This window comes from Phlebotomus papatasi, chromosome 1 (genome assembly GCF_024763615.1).
Source record: "Phlebotomus papatasi isolate M1 chromosome 1, Ppap_2.1, whole genome shotgun sequence".
In the NCBI taxonomy this organism is placed as follows: domain Eukaryota; kingdom Metazoa; phylum Arthropoda; class Insecta; order Diptera; family Psychodidae; genus Phlebotomus; species Phlebotomus papatasi.
The window spans coordinates 95075330-95094196 of NC_077222.1; the positions used below are offsets into that span (position 1 = coordinate 95075330).

At 36.9% G+C, this 18867-nt stretch overlaps 3 protein-coding genes across 3 annotated transcripts in view; 2 read left to right on the top strand and 1 right to left on the bottom strand.

Moving 5' to 3' along the window:
• Positions 1 to 1592, top strand: part of LOC129809822 (organic cation transporter protein-like) — an 8792-nt gene extending 7200 nt beyond the window's left edge. The window contains exons 2-5 of the mRNA XM_055859935.1: positions 55 to 725; positions 788 to 941; positions 998 to 1261; positions 1318 to 1592. Of these exons, the coding sequence (XP_055715910.1) occupies positions 55 to 725; positions 788 to 941; positions 998 to 1261; positions 1318 to 1536 (1308 nt within the window). The 3' untranslated portion in view covers positions 1537 to 1592. The remainder of the gene's footprint in view (positions 1 to 54; positions 726 to 787; positions 942 to 997; positions 1262 to 1317) is intronic.
• Positions 1593 to 6377: 4785 nt separating this feature from the next.
• LOC129809823 (mitochondrial pyruvate carrier 2-like) lies at positions 6378 to 7239 on the top strand. Its single transcript, XM_055859936.1, has 3 exons — positions 6378 to 6603; positions 6684 to 6724; positions 6815 to 7239. Exons 1-3 carry the CDS (start codon positions 6519 to 6521, stop codon positions 7073 to 7075), a joined length of 387 nt encoding a protein of 128 aa, XP_055715911.1. The 5' UTR covers positions 6378 to 6518; the 3' UTR covers positions 7076 to 7239.
• Positions 7240 to 10647: 3408 nt separating this feature from the next.
• Positions 10648 to 11854, bottom strand: LOC129809824 (translation initiation factor IF-2). The gene is made up of 2 exons (XM_055859937.1): positions 11728 to 11854; positions 10648 to 11566 (listed from the first exon to the last, which is right to left on the bottom strand). The coding sequence occupies exon 2, from the start codon at positions 11557 to 11559 to the stop codon at positions 11170 to 11172; it is 390 nt and encodes a 129-aa protein (XP_055715912.1). The 5' UTR covers positions 11560 to 11566; positions 11728 to 11854; the 3' UTR covers positions 10648 to 11169.
• Between the last annotated feature and the right edge of the window lie 7013 nt (positions 11855 to 18867).

Sequence of the window (18867 nt, forward strand, 5' to 3'; positions counted from 1 at the left end):
TTGCTGAAGTCATTGCCAATTTTTCCAATTTAGAAAATATTTGTATACTTTCAGCTCAACTGGGTATGTGAATCAGCATGGAAATCCACTATAGGGCAATCGATGTACTTCATTGGATCTGTGGTAGGGACCTTAAGTTTTGGGATCCTGGCCGACAAAATTGGCAGACTACCAATTTTAGTTTTGTCCAATTGTGCAGCCCTTCTTGGAAATGGAGCTACGATATTCTCGACATCTGTGCCATCATTCTGTATTTGTCGCTTCATCTCTGGCCTGGCCACGGATAGTAACTTCGTGATGATGTACATTCTGGTGATGGAGTATATTCGGCCATCGATGAGGACTTTTGGGCTGAACATCTGCATCGGAATCTTCTACTGCTTGGGATCCATCGTGACTCCATGGATTGCTGTAGCTGTGGGCAATTGGAAAGTCTTCCTCATGGTCACATCCTTGCCAATAGCCATCATTCCTGGTTTCTATTTTATTTTGCCTGAGAGCGTGCATTGGCTAATCTCGAAAGGAGATGTTGAAGGAGCGATTAATTGCTTCCGGAGGGTAGCTATTTTTAACAGAAGGAATCTCGATGAACAGACTATCAGGGAGTTCAGGATTAAATATGCCAATCAATCAAATGGCTGTGAGAAGAAATCCCAGGCAAATCTGTTTGATCTGTTCAAGACACCTCGGCTCAGAAGGAACACCTTCATTCTCTTCTTTAAATCGTTAGTAAGGAGAGTTTTATCACTTTCCGTGTAACATCATTAGATGGGATTTATCTTTCCAGAATGGTTATAACCCTCTGCTATGACTGCATATCGCGAAATGTTGAGGGTTTGGGCTTGTCTCCCTTTATCCTGTTTTCCCTAAGTGCAACTGCCATCTTTCCAGCATGCCTCGTCCTCTGGGCACTACAGGACAAAATAGGACGAAAAGCAATGGTAAAATACCAAATAAATTTCTCTGAATAAATAAAATTATAAAGGAATATTATTAGGCTTCCAGTTCCCTCTTGATCAGTGGCATCTTTACTACCTGCACAGGAATCGTCCTGGCTTATCAAAAAGGTGCTGCCACAATGTCCACGTCTCTCCTCGCCACTTTGGCTGTAATTGGAAGATTTGGAGTCACCGTAGCATACAATTCCAGTGCTCAGTATGCAACAGAATTGATCCCTACAAGTGTCAGGGCACAAGGAGTTAGTGCAGTTCATGTGGCGGGATATGCAGTTACGTTTTTCAGTACATTTATCCTCTATTTGGTAAGTTAAAGATACTAAAAGGACTACTGGTCGTCTAATAAGGCAACTTTCCTTAGGCCCATTACTTCAAGCCCCTTCCAGCTCTAATTCTTGGAGGATTATCTCTGGCAGGAGCTGTTTTGTGTCTCTTTCTTCCAGAGACTCTCAACAGAACAATTCCCTCCACAATTGAAGAGGGCGAAAGATTTGGGATTGGTGAAAAATTCCTGCACTTTTCCTGCTTCGAAAAATCAACCTCAGACAATACCAGCACAGTTACCACACTGGACACTTAGAAAGATTAGAAAACTAGAATTTGAATAGAATAAAGTTATTTTAAAAATCTTTTAAAGATTTGAGTATTACAAGGAATAAGCAGGATCGAAGATCATCATATATTTGAGCTTTTGAAATCAGTGCGGGAACCTGTGACTAATACGACTAATACGGTGTTCTGAATAAAAAATTAATCTCATTCTTAGATGGCTCCAAATTACAAACAGAAAAATTGAGTGAATATCATGCATCTCAAATTTTTAGATATACATTTAATTGCTACTTTCTCGCTTCGCGGAAAGTTATGCAAAATTTGTACACTACGCATCGATTTTGTTAATATTTTCCTTCATTTTCCTTCCTAATTTGAATTTAGAGTGACAAATTGTTGTTTTAGATAGCTACACTATATAAATAAATAGTATTTGTAATAATTTAGTGGAAATAATTTAAATTCCGTGACCGTTGAGACGACTAACACAATCAGTCCATCACGATCCTAAACCATTACCAACTTTACGAGACGCTTAAACAGCCAGTGGTGACTTACTCATGTGAATCCTGAATAATAATCGAAGCTCATGAAAATAAACTCTCTTCTTTCGAAAGAAAGATTCTTAGGAAGATTACCCTTCCAAAGTGGTTGATCTTTGATGTTCAATAATTCAAAATGGCGAAGTTTCCGGTCATAGAGGTATATTTGGGCGAAAATGTTCGCCTGCACTAGCTCTAAAACACATCCAAAAATCATTAAAGAAGCTTGGGCCAATTTTGAGAAAAACCGATAAAACATGTTTTTAGGGAATTTAACTTATTGAAGATGTAAAATTATTCAAAAATCGGTACTTAACCGGTTCATTGCCGATGAAGACCGATGCAGCCGGGATAGAAATTTCAATACCTTTCCAAAAAATCCAAATTTAACAAAATTGGTTGAAAAATGAGCCTTCCAAAGTGCTTGACCTTTGATCTTCAATAATTCAAAATATCGAATTTTCCGGTCATAAGTATGTTTGGGCGAAATGTTCGCCTGGACTGGCTCTAAACTAAAACATATCCAAAAATCATTTAAAAAGCTTGGGTCAATTTTGAAAAAACCGAAAAATCATGGTTTTGGAGGAGATAGAGTGGGGAGGCGGGGACGGAAAAAAATATCGAGAGATATTGTTTTTTTATTGGGGGTCATCTAAGACTGGAAGTCGATATCTCTTACCGTTTAAGCTCCAGAACAGTGAAAAGTTGAAAAAAATAACGATTATATAACTGCTCTCTCTTTGAGTTCGAGCAGTAAAATATCAAGTACTCGAAGCCAGGGTGTTTGGCACAAAAACCGCCCCTACTCAATTTAAAATATAAAAAAGTTAGTCCTTTTTTTTAAAAAAGAGTTCATCCTTTTTTTCTAAAATGATTTTAGATGCTAATAAATTGGATTTTTTATAAAGATTAAGATAGAGGGAGAGGTGAGGTTACTTTGAGCTATGCAGTTACGATTGATAGGGGAAAGTGGTTTGCCTTTGAATGCGGCAGCCTTTGAATATTGTATTTTTTTCATTTTTCTTTAAAGCATAAATTCTTTTCTATTAACTATTAGATAGCTATTGATAATCCTCACAAGTCATCAAAAAATGCAGACCCTAGCTCTTATCTTCTAGGTGATAGGGCAAAAAAACGAAACTGAGCTCTAAACTGTAATTTTGATGTTCCACAATTCATGTGTTTTTTCATAATCAAAATAATTTTTCGAACAAATCTTCTATTGTGAGTCATAAATGGTTATTCTTGGATGGTATTTCTCCAATTACATTTTGATTCAGATGAGACAAATTTTGTGGGTGATAAAAGTTTTCAAATATTGCTCTGCGGCAGCCTTTGAATCTTAATTATGTGTGCCTTTGAATCCTCTCTTTACATACATTGAAACATCTGACAGCTTCCTGTCCAGGAGCAGAACAGAACTCCGACTTTGATCTGACGAATGTCATACAATTACTTATAACATGCTATCTTGTTCCAGCCGGGATGTTTCAAACTGATAATTGTCAACTTCAATGGTGTTTTATTACAATTTTTCAAGTCAAAAACAGTGCTTCAGAAAAATGTAAAAAATGTTGTTGTATAATGACTTTTGACTACAGTATTGGTTTTATTGAGTGCATTAGGGTTCATGCTAATCAATTATGGGCCACTTAATGTTACAGCCCTAATATTCTCAGTGAAAAATTAAGATTCAAAGGCTGCCCAACCACATTCAAAGGCAGACCATGCAGGCTGCCTTTGAATATATCGCCAACACATTTTCAAGTTCCTCACCAGGAAAAACTGAGGACTTGCGAGTCCTGAATGGGGTAAGCATAGAAGCTTAATGAACAAGAGAATTTTTTGGTGTAGTGCAAAGTAAAACTCATGTTGTAGTTTACTCTGAAAAAAATCTCAAATTTTGAACATCATTTTTCGTTCAAAGGCAGACCACTTTCCCCTATACGATTTTTCGTATATTTCTAAAGGCAACTGGGCTTTAACGTAATGTAATATTAGCTCTACAAAATGTAAAACTAAGAAAATAATTGTAAGGCCCAACTTCCTTTAGAAATTTGCAAAAAAATCATATATAAATGTAGCCCTACCTCCCTCTATTTTACTGGTCAAAATTTAATTATTTTGCTGTTTAAATTTCATTTGTTACTGACTAAAAATATTTTACAATTATTAAATATCTGAAAAATTTTACTGTAAAACCCCAAAATTGCACATTGTGCAGTGCAGAGTATAAAGTTATACGAGTTAGGAGTCAATTCAGAGATTCAGCTTATTACTGATTACACATTTATAAATCTGAATTCCAATGCAGACATCCCAGCTGATTACTGATTACTGATTTAGCTGATTAAAAAAGTCTCCAAAAAGCTCCTAAGCTGTTTTCGTATTTAGACACATCACTGTAACCAGCAAATTACTGATTTGCCGCTGATTTATTCTCGACCACCTCTCGCGGTGGCCGATAAACTGATTTAAGTTAATTTGACATTTATGAGAAATATAATCATCATCTGTATCATATTTTCTACGCGATATTCTTGAAAAATTATGTAAATAAGTGCTTGTATTTTTTGTTATTTCTAGTTTTCTGTCATTTCTTTTATTCTTAAAATAGTATTTTGTGGCAATCTACAAAGGGCCACCAAAACTGCGATTAGAAAATAACTGTGAAGGACTCGATATTATTTTTTTTCTAATACTGAAAGAAATCATCTTAAAATTCCTTATTTATGTTTTTGCCTTCTGTATTCCAAATCATGAAAGCCTTTCTTCCAGGATGTGATTGATTTCTTGGACTCCAGTCTGTTGAATTTTTTTCATTCAGAAGGTTTTTTCTAGCTTGTCTCGAATATTTTTCCAACTTGAAGAATATGAAACCCTGTCGGGGTTTGTTGTGATGGTTTTCGATTTCGAAGCCCATTATAAGAACACGAGCAAAGAGTTTCTGGGAGCAGTAATTCGTCTAATTCGTCTTCCGGAAGCCCCTCTCTGTCCAAGACTTGCTCTTGTCTTGCTCTAACATCGATGTGAATAATTGTTGATAAGGTGAAGGGTGATACAATATTTAACTTTCAGAGACCTTGTACATTAAAGGTTTACGATGCAGATAAATGAAGATTTTCACACTACATATTCTGTATCAAGGGTATTAAGCATAAAATGTTGAATGATAAAGGAATTGATTAATATAATGATATAAAATTGCGAAATTCTAGTTCATTATTCCATATATTTTACGAAAATGACAGACCTCTTTGAGAAATTTTGAATTCCTGCCAAACTGCAAACTCTCCACATTGATTTGGGATAATCAGTACCCATTAGGAGCTTTTTTGGAGAAAGCTCATAACCTGTGAATAGCTACGCACATTTGTATATTAATCAGTCAAACAAAAATCAGCAAAATCTCTGAATTGACCCCTTATTTCTAATTCATCTTAATAAAATTTTCATACAATAAACAAATAATTAGTTAAAGGAAAAAGCTTTGACTTATCTACTGATTGCTTTTATTTAACAATCAAGTCCTTCAGGTCATTCAAAAATACAGGAAAGTATTATAAAATCATTAAAATTTGAAACTTTAATTTTAATTTGATGATAAATCCAATTCAAAAGAACCAAAGGGAAAAGAAAGTTTTGATTTTAAGAACTCTCTTGTTACGATAAGTACATTTATCATCCTAAATGTGCTTTTCAAGATAAAAGAGTTATTTATTCAATTACACGTTTTTTTTTTAGTTTTCTAGTTCCGAAAATTGCGGTGCTTGAGCTACTTTTAGTGTCGATTTGCAAGATATTTACGCTAATTTACCTGCACAAATAATGCTAAATGGATGAAAAAACTAAAATATCTGCATGAAGTAAGTCTGAACTGTTTTAATAATTTTAATTCATGTAAGAATTTATTTCTAAACTTCCTAAATCTAAAAGATACAAAAATTGATTAAAAATATTTTTATCGTTATATTTTGCAAAATTTGAAAGTTGCAATAAGTGCTGGCCACTACGAGCGCTATTACGCAAATTTTTGCGCGCAATTTGTTGCCCAGTAAAAATTTTTTCTCATTTGGACTTTTCATAGACATTTGATGGAGCCGTCCTGTGACAAAAAATATTGCTTCTGGATCAAATTGGAATTATACACGCTTTTAATGTTTTCTTTATAAATGAATCCAATGAATCTGTCCATGAGAGTTAAATTGAATATCTGTTTAATTTATATTCAAGAGCAAATGTAATATTTTGAGCATCAAATCGTATGAGAACTGGGATAAATCTTTGGAATCATCCGAATTGTCCAAGGGGCATCATGTAAAAATAACTCGAAGCTTTTTTGAGGGGTTGACCCTGACATTTTCATTCGCGATAGCCAAATAAAAAACACGCAGAACTTGTCCCAATTTGCGAGATTTATCTCAAGTTTTCTCCTTGTTTTAGTGGTCTTCCTCCTAATTTTGCAACAATGTCCAGTGTGTACAGTGCTATAATCAATACAGCTGATAAATTTGTGCCCCAGAAGCTCGTACCTCTCTGGAATCATGCAGCAGGTCAGTTTTACTTTGCAAATTTCCCAAAAAATCCCTGTTTTCCGGGACTTTTGAGCACTGACAACCCATTTTTCTTGCAGGACCAAAGACTGTTTTCTTCTGGGCACCAGTTTTCAAATGGGTGAGTAGGACCTTGACCTCTAAAATGCAAATATTCCTGTTATGCAATCAAAACATCTCCTAACCTGAAATCTCTGGGTATTGCTTTCAGGGATTGGTCATTGCTGGTCTCAGTGACCTTGCCAGACCGGCTGATCAGCTGTCAGTGGCTCAGTCGGCTTCCCTATGTGCCACAGGAATAATCTGGTCACGCTATTCTCTGGTGATCATCCCCAAGAACTGGGGACTCTTCTCAGTGAATCTCTTCGTGGCTCTATCTTCCTCAGTTCAGCTCACACGAGCCTACCTCTTCCAGCAGGAGCAAAAGAAGAAACTCGCCGAACTTCCAGCTCCCACCGAACAAGCCAAGTGACCCAAAGACCATCCCGTCTAGCTCAATTACTCTCCATATCGCAATCTGTGTTAAGTCTGCGTAGCGGAAGTCTCAAAGAGGTAAAAATTTCGAAATGTTTATTTTTCTAGACATGTTATATTCACCGCAAGTGGAAGATGATTAAAATTTTCTGTTGACTTTAATGGCATTTTTCTCATTCTGCTCAGTGATTTATCTCAATTGTAAAAGGGAGATGGTTTGTTTTTGAAGCGAGGGAGGGATCTATTTTTACATCTTATGATCCAATGACTGGTAAGATTAGTACTAGAGTTATCTCTCCCATGAATAAAAGTGCGGTGGAAGTTGAGGAAGAACACTTTTTTATGAGAGAAATGAGAGCAGTACAATGAGTTCATTCGCCTTCCTCAATCAATAGTTTCTCGGGGACACGGACTGCACAAAAGCAGGACAGCAAGATTTCTTTATACCAAAAAAATACTTTAAAAAAATGCAATTTCTTTTTGGTAAAGGAATAAATCCTTGAAATAGTTCAGTATTTTACCAAGATAGCCAAGAAATCATCAAATTGCTGATATTAAATTTATGACACAATTAATTTATTTTAATGAACAAATTTAATTTATAATTTTATTAATTCTGACGTAATATTAAATACTGAAAATCGCAAATAAATTGTTCAATGCCGAAGCTCTGTAGGTTTTTATATAAAATGTCTGGTAAGCTTGTTAGGGCTTGTGATAGGAGAGATTCATAATATTAGCCAAGTCAAAATGCATTTAATTTGATTGTTCGAGAAACGTAATGAGTTTCTCTTAATATTGTTTAACAATTAAAAAAGAGCAAGGAAATAATAAAATTTTGATATACAGGATAACTGTATCAAATTTCGGCATAGTTGCATGCAAACGCCTTCTTTTTAAGGAGTGTTGCTTGGAACTTAGAGATGGTTTATCGTCTTTGTTTTCCCTAAAACCATCCTTAATACATTGTAAAATTATTAAGATATAGACATAGCTTTGGGTAATATTTCGGTCACCTTGATTCTCACAATTCCTTACCTTTCCGGAATTCTTCTAAAGTTTTTTCTCGCATCATCTCGTTCGTAGAAGCGTAATTTTGCGTTTTTTAGCATTATAATCCATAGAAGAGTATCAAAAACTAAAACTTCATAAAAATTTGAGGAACAAAAGAAATGGCCGAAATTGCAATCTAGCCGAAATTGCAATCTAGCCGAAATTGAGTACAGTTCCCCTACTTAAGAAGAAAAAATGAAAATAGGTAGTCATTTTTCCCGCCCACGCAGTATGATAATTGCGTTCTCTGCACATCACTGTGGCAATATCCGTTATATTCGAACCATGTCAGTTAATTCCGGCCATCCGCTGAGTGTAAAGGTGACAGGTAGTGAAATGAGTAGCATGGTTACTACGTCACGAGAGCATCGACAGCGCACATTGTGTGTACGAGGAGCTCGCACAGAAGACCACCACCAGTGTGAGTGGTAGTGCCTCTCCCAATGAGATTTCGCGATTCTGAGAGTCCATAAGTGAATTAGGGTGCTTCAAATATTTGTTTTAAATCTGCGGTTTTTGAGTTGTTAATTTATAAATTTTGGAGAATCAATTTTATTATAATTTTAATTCAATAATACATTTTGAAAGATATTTCGTTTAAATCAAAATTTGCATTCAGAAAATGTCTTGAATTTATGTTATTAGAAGTATAAATTCTAAATATTTGAGATTATGGGTAATGAAAACTTTTTAATACGGACAAAATTCCAATTTAATACTCCTAGTATTGTTATAGGAGTAATATTTAAAAGAAGTAAAAGAAATAGTTGATTTTTTGCAACTTCTTTTAAATTATCAAAAATCTTCTTGAACCAATAACCCGGAATATCTGGGTTATCCATAATAATGTTTTAAAGTGTGCAACTGAGCGAAACTCAAACTCACAAATGCAAAAGTTAAGCCAAGGATCTCACCACTAAAGAGCTGGAGCTCTTATCTATTGCACCACGAAGTCTTCTTTTTATAATAATAATAATTTTAATCATTTTTGATCTCAAGTACCCTAATTTTCCGATGACATAGCGTCGCTTACCAGCTTCCAAAGCACAATTGTTTTTATAAATATCGAAAAAACAAGCAACATTTAGTCAATATCTAATAAGGAATGCCGGAAGTCGTCTGTAAACTTCAAACACGCAGGAAAAGCACTTCAACTTATTCCAAAGCTTTCGGATCGATCTCCAAGCTTTCGCCGGGATTATGCATAATTTCGATATGCATAATCCCGGGATCTCCTGTAACTTCATAGACCGAGTTGATGAACCAACGTTACCGTTGCGATCAAAAACAGGCTATTGCATATCGTCGGTTGCGGCTACCTCTGTCGTATATGCATTTGTTTTGTACCTGCATTTGGTGCAAGCTACAATACAGACGTCCCCTCTTGCGTAAAATGCTGACACAAAGGAAATGCAGATACGACAGAGGTTGACGCAACCGACGATATGCATTTCCCCAATATAGCCGACTTATGTTCTAATCGTGTTACTTAATGAATTTTGATGAACTAGATTTCACAGCGCCATTTTGTGACGTTCTCTAGCCTATATCTCCTACCGTTTTCTCTCCAGAGACTTATCCTAAGGTTTATGATCAGATAATATTTCCATGAATTTCTGACTATTTCGTCTCTCGGTTTAAGCAGCGAAACAGCTTACAGTAGACTCTCTCTCAATCGGGAATATGGGGCAAAATGTCATCCGGTTTATCGATAGATTTGGGCGTCAAAGCCTTTGTAAATTCCACAAAAAGCGCTCAATTATAAAGAATCACGATGAAATAGGAAGAACAACAACGAATTTGAGTAAATTAGCTTCATAATTAAACGTGAAAATTGTCAACAACATTTTTCGCCCGATTGAGCGAGAGTCTACTGTAGTAAGTGGGCTTAGTAAGCCGTCTCTCGGCTTAAGTCGGAAGTGTGTCTATGATATAAGGCTTACGGGGAATGGTCGATACTTTTTACTAGTTTTCATATTAGGGGACCAACTTCACGCTTCTTACCTACTCCAAGCCGTCTCTGACAATTTTCCCTTTTCATGTCGACTGCAATAGGCGAGATATTAATAATCTAACCGTGAAATCAAATAATGGAACGTGTTATCTTTTGTCTGACGACAGACACAACATTATTTTTATTATACCTCATCAGGTTATTTTATAAAAATGCACTGAATGTTCAAGTAATTGAATGAAAATTATGTATCTAATCCAACAAAAATTTTATTGCGTGACTGAATGTATTGAAAATGTGTCATTTGGAATGAATTCCGACCATAATACCCATAATACCAATAAAAATCCAAGGATGAATACTGCATTAACAAGAGGGTCATAAAAGACAAGAGTAATGTACAATAAGAGCCCACAAGAGCCACTTAAAACCACGAAAATTATGTTGAAAGACTTCCGCTGTCCTGAAGATGTTGCGTCTGGTTTCTTTTCTGAAGAAAGAAAAATATTGAGAGGCGACAAGTATCTCTAATGCGCGCTCTTCAATTAAAAAACCCCCTAAAATATTTCCAATCAATTTTATTGAATCATTACAATTTTATTTGGTTACTATAAATACGCGAAACAATTTATTAAAAGACTTGTATGTTGTTTCATTTGATGAAGTATGATTAAAAAGAGGCGGAGGGAGAGTCAATATAAAAAATTATCTCTTCGTTACGAAGATACGTTAACAACGCCTTTTTTTTCGCTGTGATGGCAGAAAAGAAATGCAACGAAAATTGATTAAATATTTTTGTGCTTATCAAACACACGTCTCACGGTCATGGAAGTGAAAATTATTAAAAAAAAGAATTGTAACAATTGCTATACAATTACAAAATACAGAGCTCACAATCTCAGGAGGGAAGCAAACAGTTAGGAGAGTTTGGTTCACAAAGACAGAGGTTCCCATGGCAAAATGAAAGGCCCAGAGTCACACGGGAACGCTCTTTTTGGTGCGATTATTATAATTTTTTTTTTGGTCTCTCACACTCATTCCTCCCAATTGGATCAGGAGAGGGGTGATTTTTTGAAAGGGAAGGGTTACCAGAATCCTGCGGAATAGCCTCCTGGTGGCACTCGTCCCCTCGATGACTGCTGGGCAGCCTGAGCTGGTGCTGGAGCTGCTCTTGCTGCCGTATTCTCCATAGCTGCCGTCTCTGGGGGCCTCTCAGGTGCCTCCTGAGAGGCCTCCACTGGAGCCTCAGGCTGTGCTGAAGGCTCCACGGGTTTGTCATTTCTCACCGTGGGATCCGGGGCTCCCATGCACCCAAACAAATTCGATGAATTCTGCTGATCATACTTGGGGCGCGGTGGATTGGGGCGCACTTCTTCACCTGAGCCAAAAGCCAACACCGACTGACCACCTGGTGGCTTGAGAATGCGCGACGAAGAACGATCTCCAAAGCCAACAGTCACGTTTGTTGATGTCATCTTGCACCTGTTTTTGGAAAATTGAGAGATTTATGGTGGGATGAGCACAAAAAGATCGAGTGAACAAACAAAAGGTGTGGTTCAGAGACTACTTGAATTTAACTGAAATATCTACGGAAAGATTTATAGTGATTTCAATGGAGAATGATAGTCAGGGAGTTGCCTCACCTTTTGCAGGAACTTTCACGACAATTGAGCACGAAAAACCTGGGAGAAATGCGCGAGAAAAATCAATCGAACCAACTTTCACTCCGACTGTTTTTGCGCTGCGAGCGAATGGCGTCCTGTCAGACACAGTGGCGCCATCGCGTAGCAGAATTCATTTTAGAATTCTTCTCTGATAAAGCATTTCAAATTTAAACGATAAGCCTGTGAATATTTCCCTTGCTTTTCCCCGGTGAATTGTGAATTAATTTTCACATCTCGCTTCAGGGTGCTTTGAGACTTCGCATGTTAAGTGTAGTGATGACCAAGAAAAAAAACCAATTTTAGGGTTGCCTTTGGAAAAAAAATGAAAACTCACCAGAGAAAATGAAGTAAATAAAATAAAATATTAGATATATTTTATTAAAAAGGAGAATTCTGATTCAAAATAGTATTAGGGTAAAATGAGGTAATTTAACCCTCTAACTAACGGGTAAGACCGCCTCCAGGCGGTCTTCACAAAAATCACTTTTACAGCGACAATAAAGATTTTATTTATTTAAAAGTGCTATAGTGTCCTCGGAAATAGTCTTATAAACATCTCTTGAAAGTTTTAACTCATTTTGACTCTTCGTTTTGTTGCTATCTCCAGTTTTATGTGACAGGTCAGAGAAAAAGCAACAAAAAATATTTGTGCAAAAAAATTCATTTCCATTTTCAGGAAAATACCAATTTAAAGTTATCTGACTAAAATAAATTTATTTTTACTGAAAGATATGTCACGCTACTTTATTATTTAAAAAAAAAAATTGAAAAAAAAATAAAAATGTGAACTTAAGAAGCAAAGAGTTTCAAAAAAAATTATATTTTCTCACCTAGCGCCTAAACTAGAAGAGATAATGAAGAACGGATGGTTTTTTCGACTTTATTGGATCATAATTATCCTAGAAAACATTTTTTAGAATTATTTTTCGCATACTAAAGAAAATACTATTATAGGGTTAAGGGTTAAAGCTAATTTTTGAAGTTCAATTAATAAAATTTCAATAAAAATTGATGTTAACATAAAGAAAATAGTTTTTAGAATTAGTTTAGTGACATAGAATTGGTTAAAAGACGTGATTTGGTAGTAAAAATAAGCTAAATATGGGTTGCCCAGCGACTTTTGCAACATTACATGATTCGTGGTAAATTATACAAAAAAAACAAGTGGAATATCAGTGATTTATGAATTGGAATAGAAAATTGGTAAGATTTGGAAGCATTTGTGACTATTTAAGGTTAAGGGAATCACTCGTAGAGATCGAGTGAGGAATGTGGCCGTTCGTGAGGAACTAAGAGTCGAGGAGCTGCTTCTTCGGGTCGAGAGATCACAACTTCGATGGTATGGACATATTCAACGCATGAATGAAGAAAGATTCCCCAGAAAAGCTATGCAAGCCATTGTGAGGAGACCTCGACCTCGAGGCAGACCTAGGACAAGGTGGCTGAATCAAATTCAGGATCTTGCATGGGAGCGCCTTGGGATCGAACTCGAACATCTTCCTGAAGTGGCGGAGGACCGACAGGCGTGGGCTGTTAACCTTGGTGTCATGGGCCCGCGACCCCAATAGGGATAAGCGGTTGAAAATGAATGAATGAATGAATTGTGACTATTTATTTTTTGAATTGTTCGTGAAAAATTATCGGGAAAATGTCTCGAAATGTCTCGACGGTACCCTTTGTGATATTTCTGGTGATGTCTTTCAAGTAATTTTTCACGGGAGTAAGCAAATTTCCGTAGTAAATTCATCAAAAATTACTGAAATTACTAAAGAAGTGGCCAGTGAAGTGATTTGTGGTGAAATTCTGTAATATCTACTGTTTTACTGTCTTTTTGTTTTTTGTTTTTAGTGCGAGAATTGCCCTGGAAAAGATAGCATCCAAATCATATTTGTCATCTGTTTTGTGGGCTTCTTATCTGAGTGTTTTTTAAAGTCATCTTGACATTCTATCTTCTCTGGATGAGGCCCTAGAAATTCTACATAGTTTTCCAGACAATCTGTGTGCTGTTGGGAAGCCCTCCGGACACCGATAACCATAAGTATCATTAACTCAAAAAAAAAATCCTTTTATCCTTCTAAAACAGATTAATCTCACATTCTATGTACTGTACGGATTCTAGAATAGTTTGTTTTTATTTGTAAAGGAAGAAAACAATGAAAAACTTACAAAAACAAAACATTTTAAAAAAATCCAATTTTCTATCAGTGTTCGTTCACCCACTGTCTTTTGTTCTCAAAAACCTGCAAGTTTCACAAATTTATCACAATTATCCCATTTTTTATATTTAAGTCCTCTTTCAACAAAATTGGGCAAGAAGAATTCCACAAGAATGATACAAAAAATCCTAAAAACATTAAAAATTAAATGCAACATTTAGTGGTGGTTCCTCTGAATAATCTGGTAAGCTTATGAATAGATCATCCAAGCGAGCACCAAATGCTAACCGATTTCAATTCAGCTGAAAACATATGTATTTTCAGCTGAATTTCGCTAAAGCTTATAACGAAAACTCGCGATCCAGTGCCATTTCCATATATTTGGTTAGTGCTTTTTGTTCGAGAACTGCTAGCTAAACGGTCAGCATATTTTTTCTGACCGACTCAGCAAAAATATGCTGAAAACGCTACCTTTTCAGCTACCTGTACTCACTAGGATCCCAGCAAACACCAAATGATAACCGATTTCAATTCAGCTGAAAACAAATGTATTTACAGATGAATTCTGCTAATTTTAAAACGATACATGATCGCGCGGCTGTGCCATTTTCACATTACAGAGTCTTCTAAATTCGAACGCTCGGGGGGTATTTTTGACATTTCTCATCTCCCAAATTCGAACGATTTTTTCAAAATTAACGAAGTTTATGTGAGATCAAATTGTACTTTGAATTATATTCCCGTACTTTCTCATAAGTCTTAGTGGCAACATTTTCATTTTATACGATCATAATGTATGTAAACATTCAGGAAGAAGCACATAAACATGATTTTCATTCATCCAGAATACCATTTTTTTTTTAGATAACCCCACAATTCACATATTAAATACAAACGTCGTTCGAATTTGAGAGATTCAGATTTGAGAGACTCTACTGTACTTACAGTAGACTCTTCGATATCCAGCACTTCGATATCCGGGTGACAGCTGCCAAACACTGGCGGTTGATACGGTTGATATTCAAAATTATTTTCACTAAACATGAAGTTTGTCCAGAGTGAATTAAAGTATATTATTAACATTGTATCGAAGTTTTTAATACATAATTGTGATAAAAAATGAAACATAAGTATTAAAAATGAAAAATGAAAATGAAAAATCATAGTAATGATTGAGTAAAATAAATTCACATAAAAATTGTTCAAGACGAACGAACGCAAAATTATTTCTTAAGCTCTGCCAACTGAAACCAAACCCAATCCATAAAACTGCTACGTCCCCAACAATTGGACCTTCGACCACGGATTAGGATCAACGACGACGATGGTGAGGCGTAGCAGAAGAAAGACGAAAGGAGTACCTCCAAAGAGGTTTGGTTCCGATGAAGATGATAGTCATGTCGATGAGCTCCTTGCTCAGACGAGAATGGAAAAGACAATGAAGGAAATTGAGTTACTCAAGGAAAAGGAACGTGTCTTGGAACAACGAGCACAGCTATCTGTGGCTCCAAGAACACAGCACGATGTTCCCGGACAGGGAAAAGTAGCTCAGAAAGACACACCAAGGCATTCGAGACAAGGAACTCAAGATTTCGAAGATTTGGACCCAATTCTTCAGAGATTTGAAAAACTGAAGACGACTGAAAATAATGGAACACCAAAAACGACTAAAATTTTCTCTATTACTGAGGATGAACTCAATAAAACAATTAAAAGAGCCATACAGACAGCAATGCACACGATTCCGCGTGAGAAGAAAGAGACCGACACTACGGAAATGATGCAAAAGTTTCTCACAAGACAGACGATGGGAAACGAAATACAATATTTTGACGGAAATATTCAAGAATTCCCCGTATATTTATCCTGGTATACGAATATCACCAGGGTATGCCAATACACAGACGACGAAAAACTCATGCTTCTTCAAAAGAGTCTGAAAGGAGATGCACGCGAGGCTGTACATTTTCTCTTATATTCGTCACAAAACGTGGAAAATATCATGGAAACTCTATGTGAAAGATTCGGAAGACCCGAATACTTGATAAAGACCATGATTATGAAGGTGAAGGATTTACCATCAATCAAACAGGACAAACCAGACACCCTCATTAAATTTTCAGCCACATTGACCAATTTAGTGGCAGCAATTGAAAGCTTCAATTTTAATTGCTATATAGAAAATCCACAATTAATGGATGAAGTTCTCACCAAATTTCCTCTGGGGATGCAAATCCAATGGTCCGAATTTCGGGAGACTAGGCATATGGTAACGATGAGGACTTTAGCTGAATGGCTGGCTGTAAAGGCTCGTGCAGCGGGAAATCGGTTGCCGATTGCAAATATTTACAACACCACGACAGGAAAAGAAAAATTGAAGACTGTGGCTGCAGTTGTTGAAAAGAAAGGAAACTCTTGCAGTTTCTGTCAGGGGAAACATCCACCTTACAGCTGTGATATTTTCAAGAATGCCACAGTAAATGATAGATGGAAAATGGTAACAAACAACATGCTTTGTTTCTCTTGTTTCAGGCCAAATCACGGAATTTCAACTTGCAAGAGAAATATTCGTTGTTCTGTGAATGGTTGTGGACGAAGACATAATTCTCTTTTACATACAGAGACGATTCCGAGACAAAATAGACCACAAACGAATAGCCCTGAAAGGAGAACATCGAATGTTGAAATTCCTAGACAAGAGGTAACATCAAGCGAGATTTCGAGACAGGAGGGAGCAAGTGCAATAAATACAGTTGCACATGTGTCAAAGACTTCTGGGACAGTTTTACTTAAAGTAGTCCCTGTCTTTGTGGGAGGACCAAGTGGACGCATCAAGACATACGCGTTTCTTGATGAAGGATCGACCGTTACAATGATGAAACGGTCACTTGCAGATAGACTGGGAATTTCTGGACCTTCAAAGGTGCTAAGATGGCAAGGGGCAACATCAATGCAATGCATTGAAGAGGACTCCCAAATGGTGAAGACTCCCAAATGAACTCTTCAGGATTCGAAGAAGTACTTCTTGAAGAATGTTCACACCGTAACAGATATGAAGCTACCTAAACAGTCTGTTGATGTGGAGAATCTCACCAAGAACTGGAAGTATCTATCTGAAGGACAGCCTGAGTCCATGAATAATGTTGAGGCAGAAATGTTAATTGGTCTGGATAATGTGCCTTTAATCACGTCAAGAGAAGTCATTCATGGCCAATGGAATTCTCCATATCTTGTTAAGACTTGGCTTGGATGGGTAGTTATGGGCCAACTTAACAACAAAGACTTTCATGATGCTCGAGTTATGACGACTATAGAGCGCCAAGACGAACTATATGAGATGGTTAAACAATCATTCTCATTGGAATCTTTTGGGACTGATCTTCCTGGACAAGGATATTCAAGGGACGACAAGAAGGCACTGGAAATTATGAAATCAACAACACAGAGGACTAGTGATGGAAAATTTGAGACTGGATTGTTATGGAAAGAAAAACAGCCCCCAAAAGTGCCTGACTCCAAGAACATGGCTCTGAAACGTTTGACGTTTGTGGAGCGAAAGATGGACAAAGACCCACAATTAGCAGCAGCTTATTGTGCCAAAATGGACGATCATATTCAGAAGAAATATCTTGTGAAGATCACGGATGAGGAAAAGTTGTTGCCAGCCGAGAATGTGTGGTATTTACCACACTTTTCTGTTTTTCATCCAGCTAAAGGAAAAATCAGAGTTGTGTTCGACTGTGCAGCAAAGTCTCATGATGTTTCTCTAAATGATCTCCTCCTGAAAGGACCTGATTTATTGAGATCATTGCCAGCAGTTCTGGAGAATTTCCGACGAGGAAAATTCGCCTTCATGGGGGATATCAGAGAGATGTTCCATAGAGTGTACATTAGAAAAGAAGACGTCAATTATCAAAGGATTCTCTGGCGCGGAATGACAAGAGATAAGCCACCAGATGAATATAAGATGCAAGTTATGACCTTTGGAGCATCTTGTTCTCCAGCTTTAGCAGCTTATGTTAAAGATGTGAATGCCAAGGTGTTTCAAGAAAAGTTTCCTGATGCTGTGAAGGGAATTCTAGACTACACGTATTGTGACGATTACCTAGGCACTGCTGATTCCATAGAAGAAGCACAACAACGCATTGAAGACATCATATATGTGCAGCATCAAGCAGGTTTTGATGTAGTCAACTGGACAGCAAATGATGCAAGAATATTGGATACTCTTCAGGACAACATGAAAAGTCTAAACAACAAAGACGAACCAGAGAGAGTGCTTGGATTGTGGTGGGATTCTAAAGATGATGTTTTCACCTTCAAGACCAATTTCCATCACATCCCGAAGGACATGTTCTCCTCCCAGAAAGTTCCAACAATGAGGGAAGTTCTAAGGGTAATTATGTCTGTGTTTGATCCCTTAGGATTTTTAGCATTTTTTACTGTGAAAGGAAAGATGATCATGCAGGAACTTTGGCGCCATAAGATCATCTGGGATGAAGAGATTCCTGAAGACGTCCTGACTAACTGGAGGGAGTTCATTCATGAACTTCAGACGATCGACAGAGTAAAGATTCCTCGGTGTTATTCAGTCAATTTACCTCACGCTTTGAAAATTCAACTACATGTGTTTGGGGATGCCAGCAGCCTTGCCTATGCAACAGTGGCATACTTGAGGATAGAATCAGTGAATGGAATTGACGTCAGTTTTGTGTGTGCAAGAAGCATGGTTGCTCCAATCAAAGGCTCGACTATATCCAGACTGGAATTACAAGCAGCTAGACTGAGTACAAGAATGGCTGTCGCAGTGAAAGATTGTCTTCACATCAAGATCGATGAAGTAATTTACTGGAGTGATTCCCAAACAGTGTTAAAATGGATCAGAAGTGATTCCAGAAGATATAAAACTTTTGTGGCCAACAGAATCAACGAGATCGACGAGAAGACTAACATCAGGAATTGG

Excerpts from the sequence above, each read along its gene's own strand:
- LOC129809823 (XM_055859936.1), top strand. The coding sequence starts at position 6,519 with ATGTCCAGTGTGTACAGTGCTATAATCAATACAGCTGATAAATTTGTG. Across the intron at positions 6,604-6,683 it reads TCTCTGGAATCATGCAGCAG|GACCAAAGACTGTTTTCTTC; the intron begins GTCAGTTTTACT and ends TTTTTCTTGCAG. Across the intron at positions 6,725-6,814 it reads GGGCACCAGTTTTCAAATGG|GGATTGGTCATTGCTGGTCT; the intron begins GTGAGTAGGACC and ends TATTGCTTTCAG.
- LOC129809824 (XM_055859937.1), bottom strand. The coding sequence starts at position 11,559 with ATGACATCAACAAACGTGACTGTTGGCTTTGGAGATCGTTCTTCGTCG.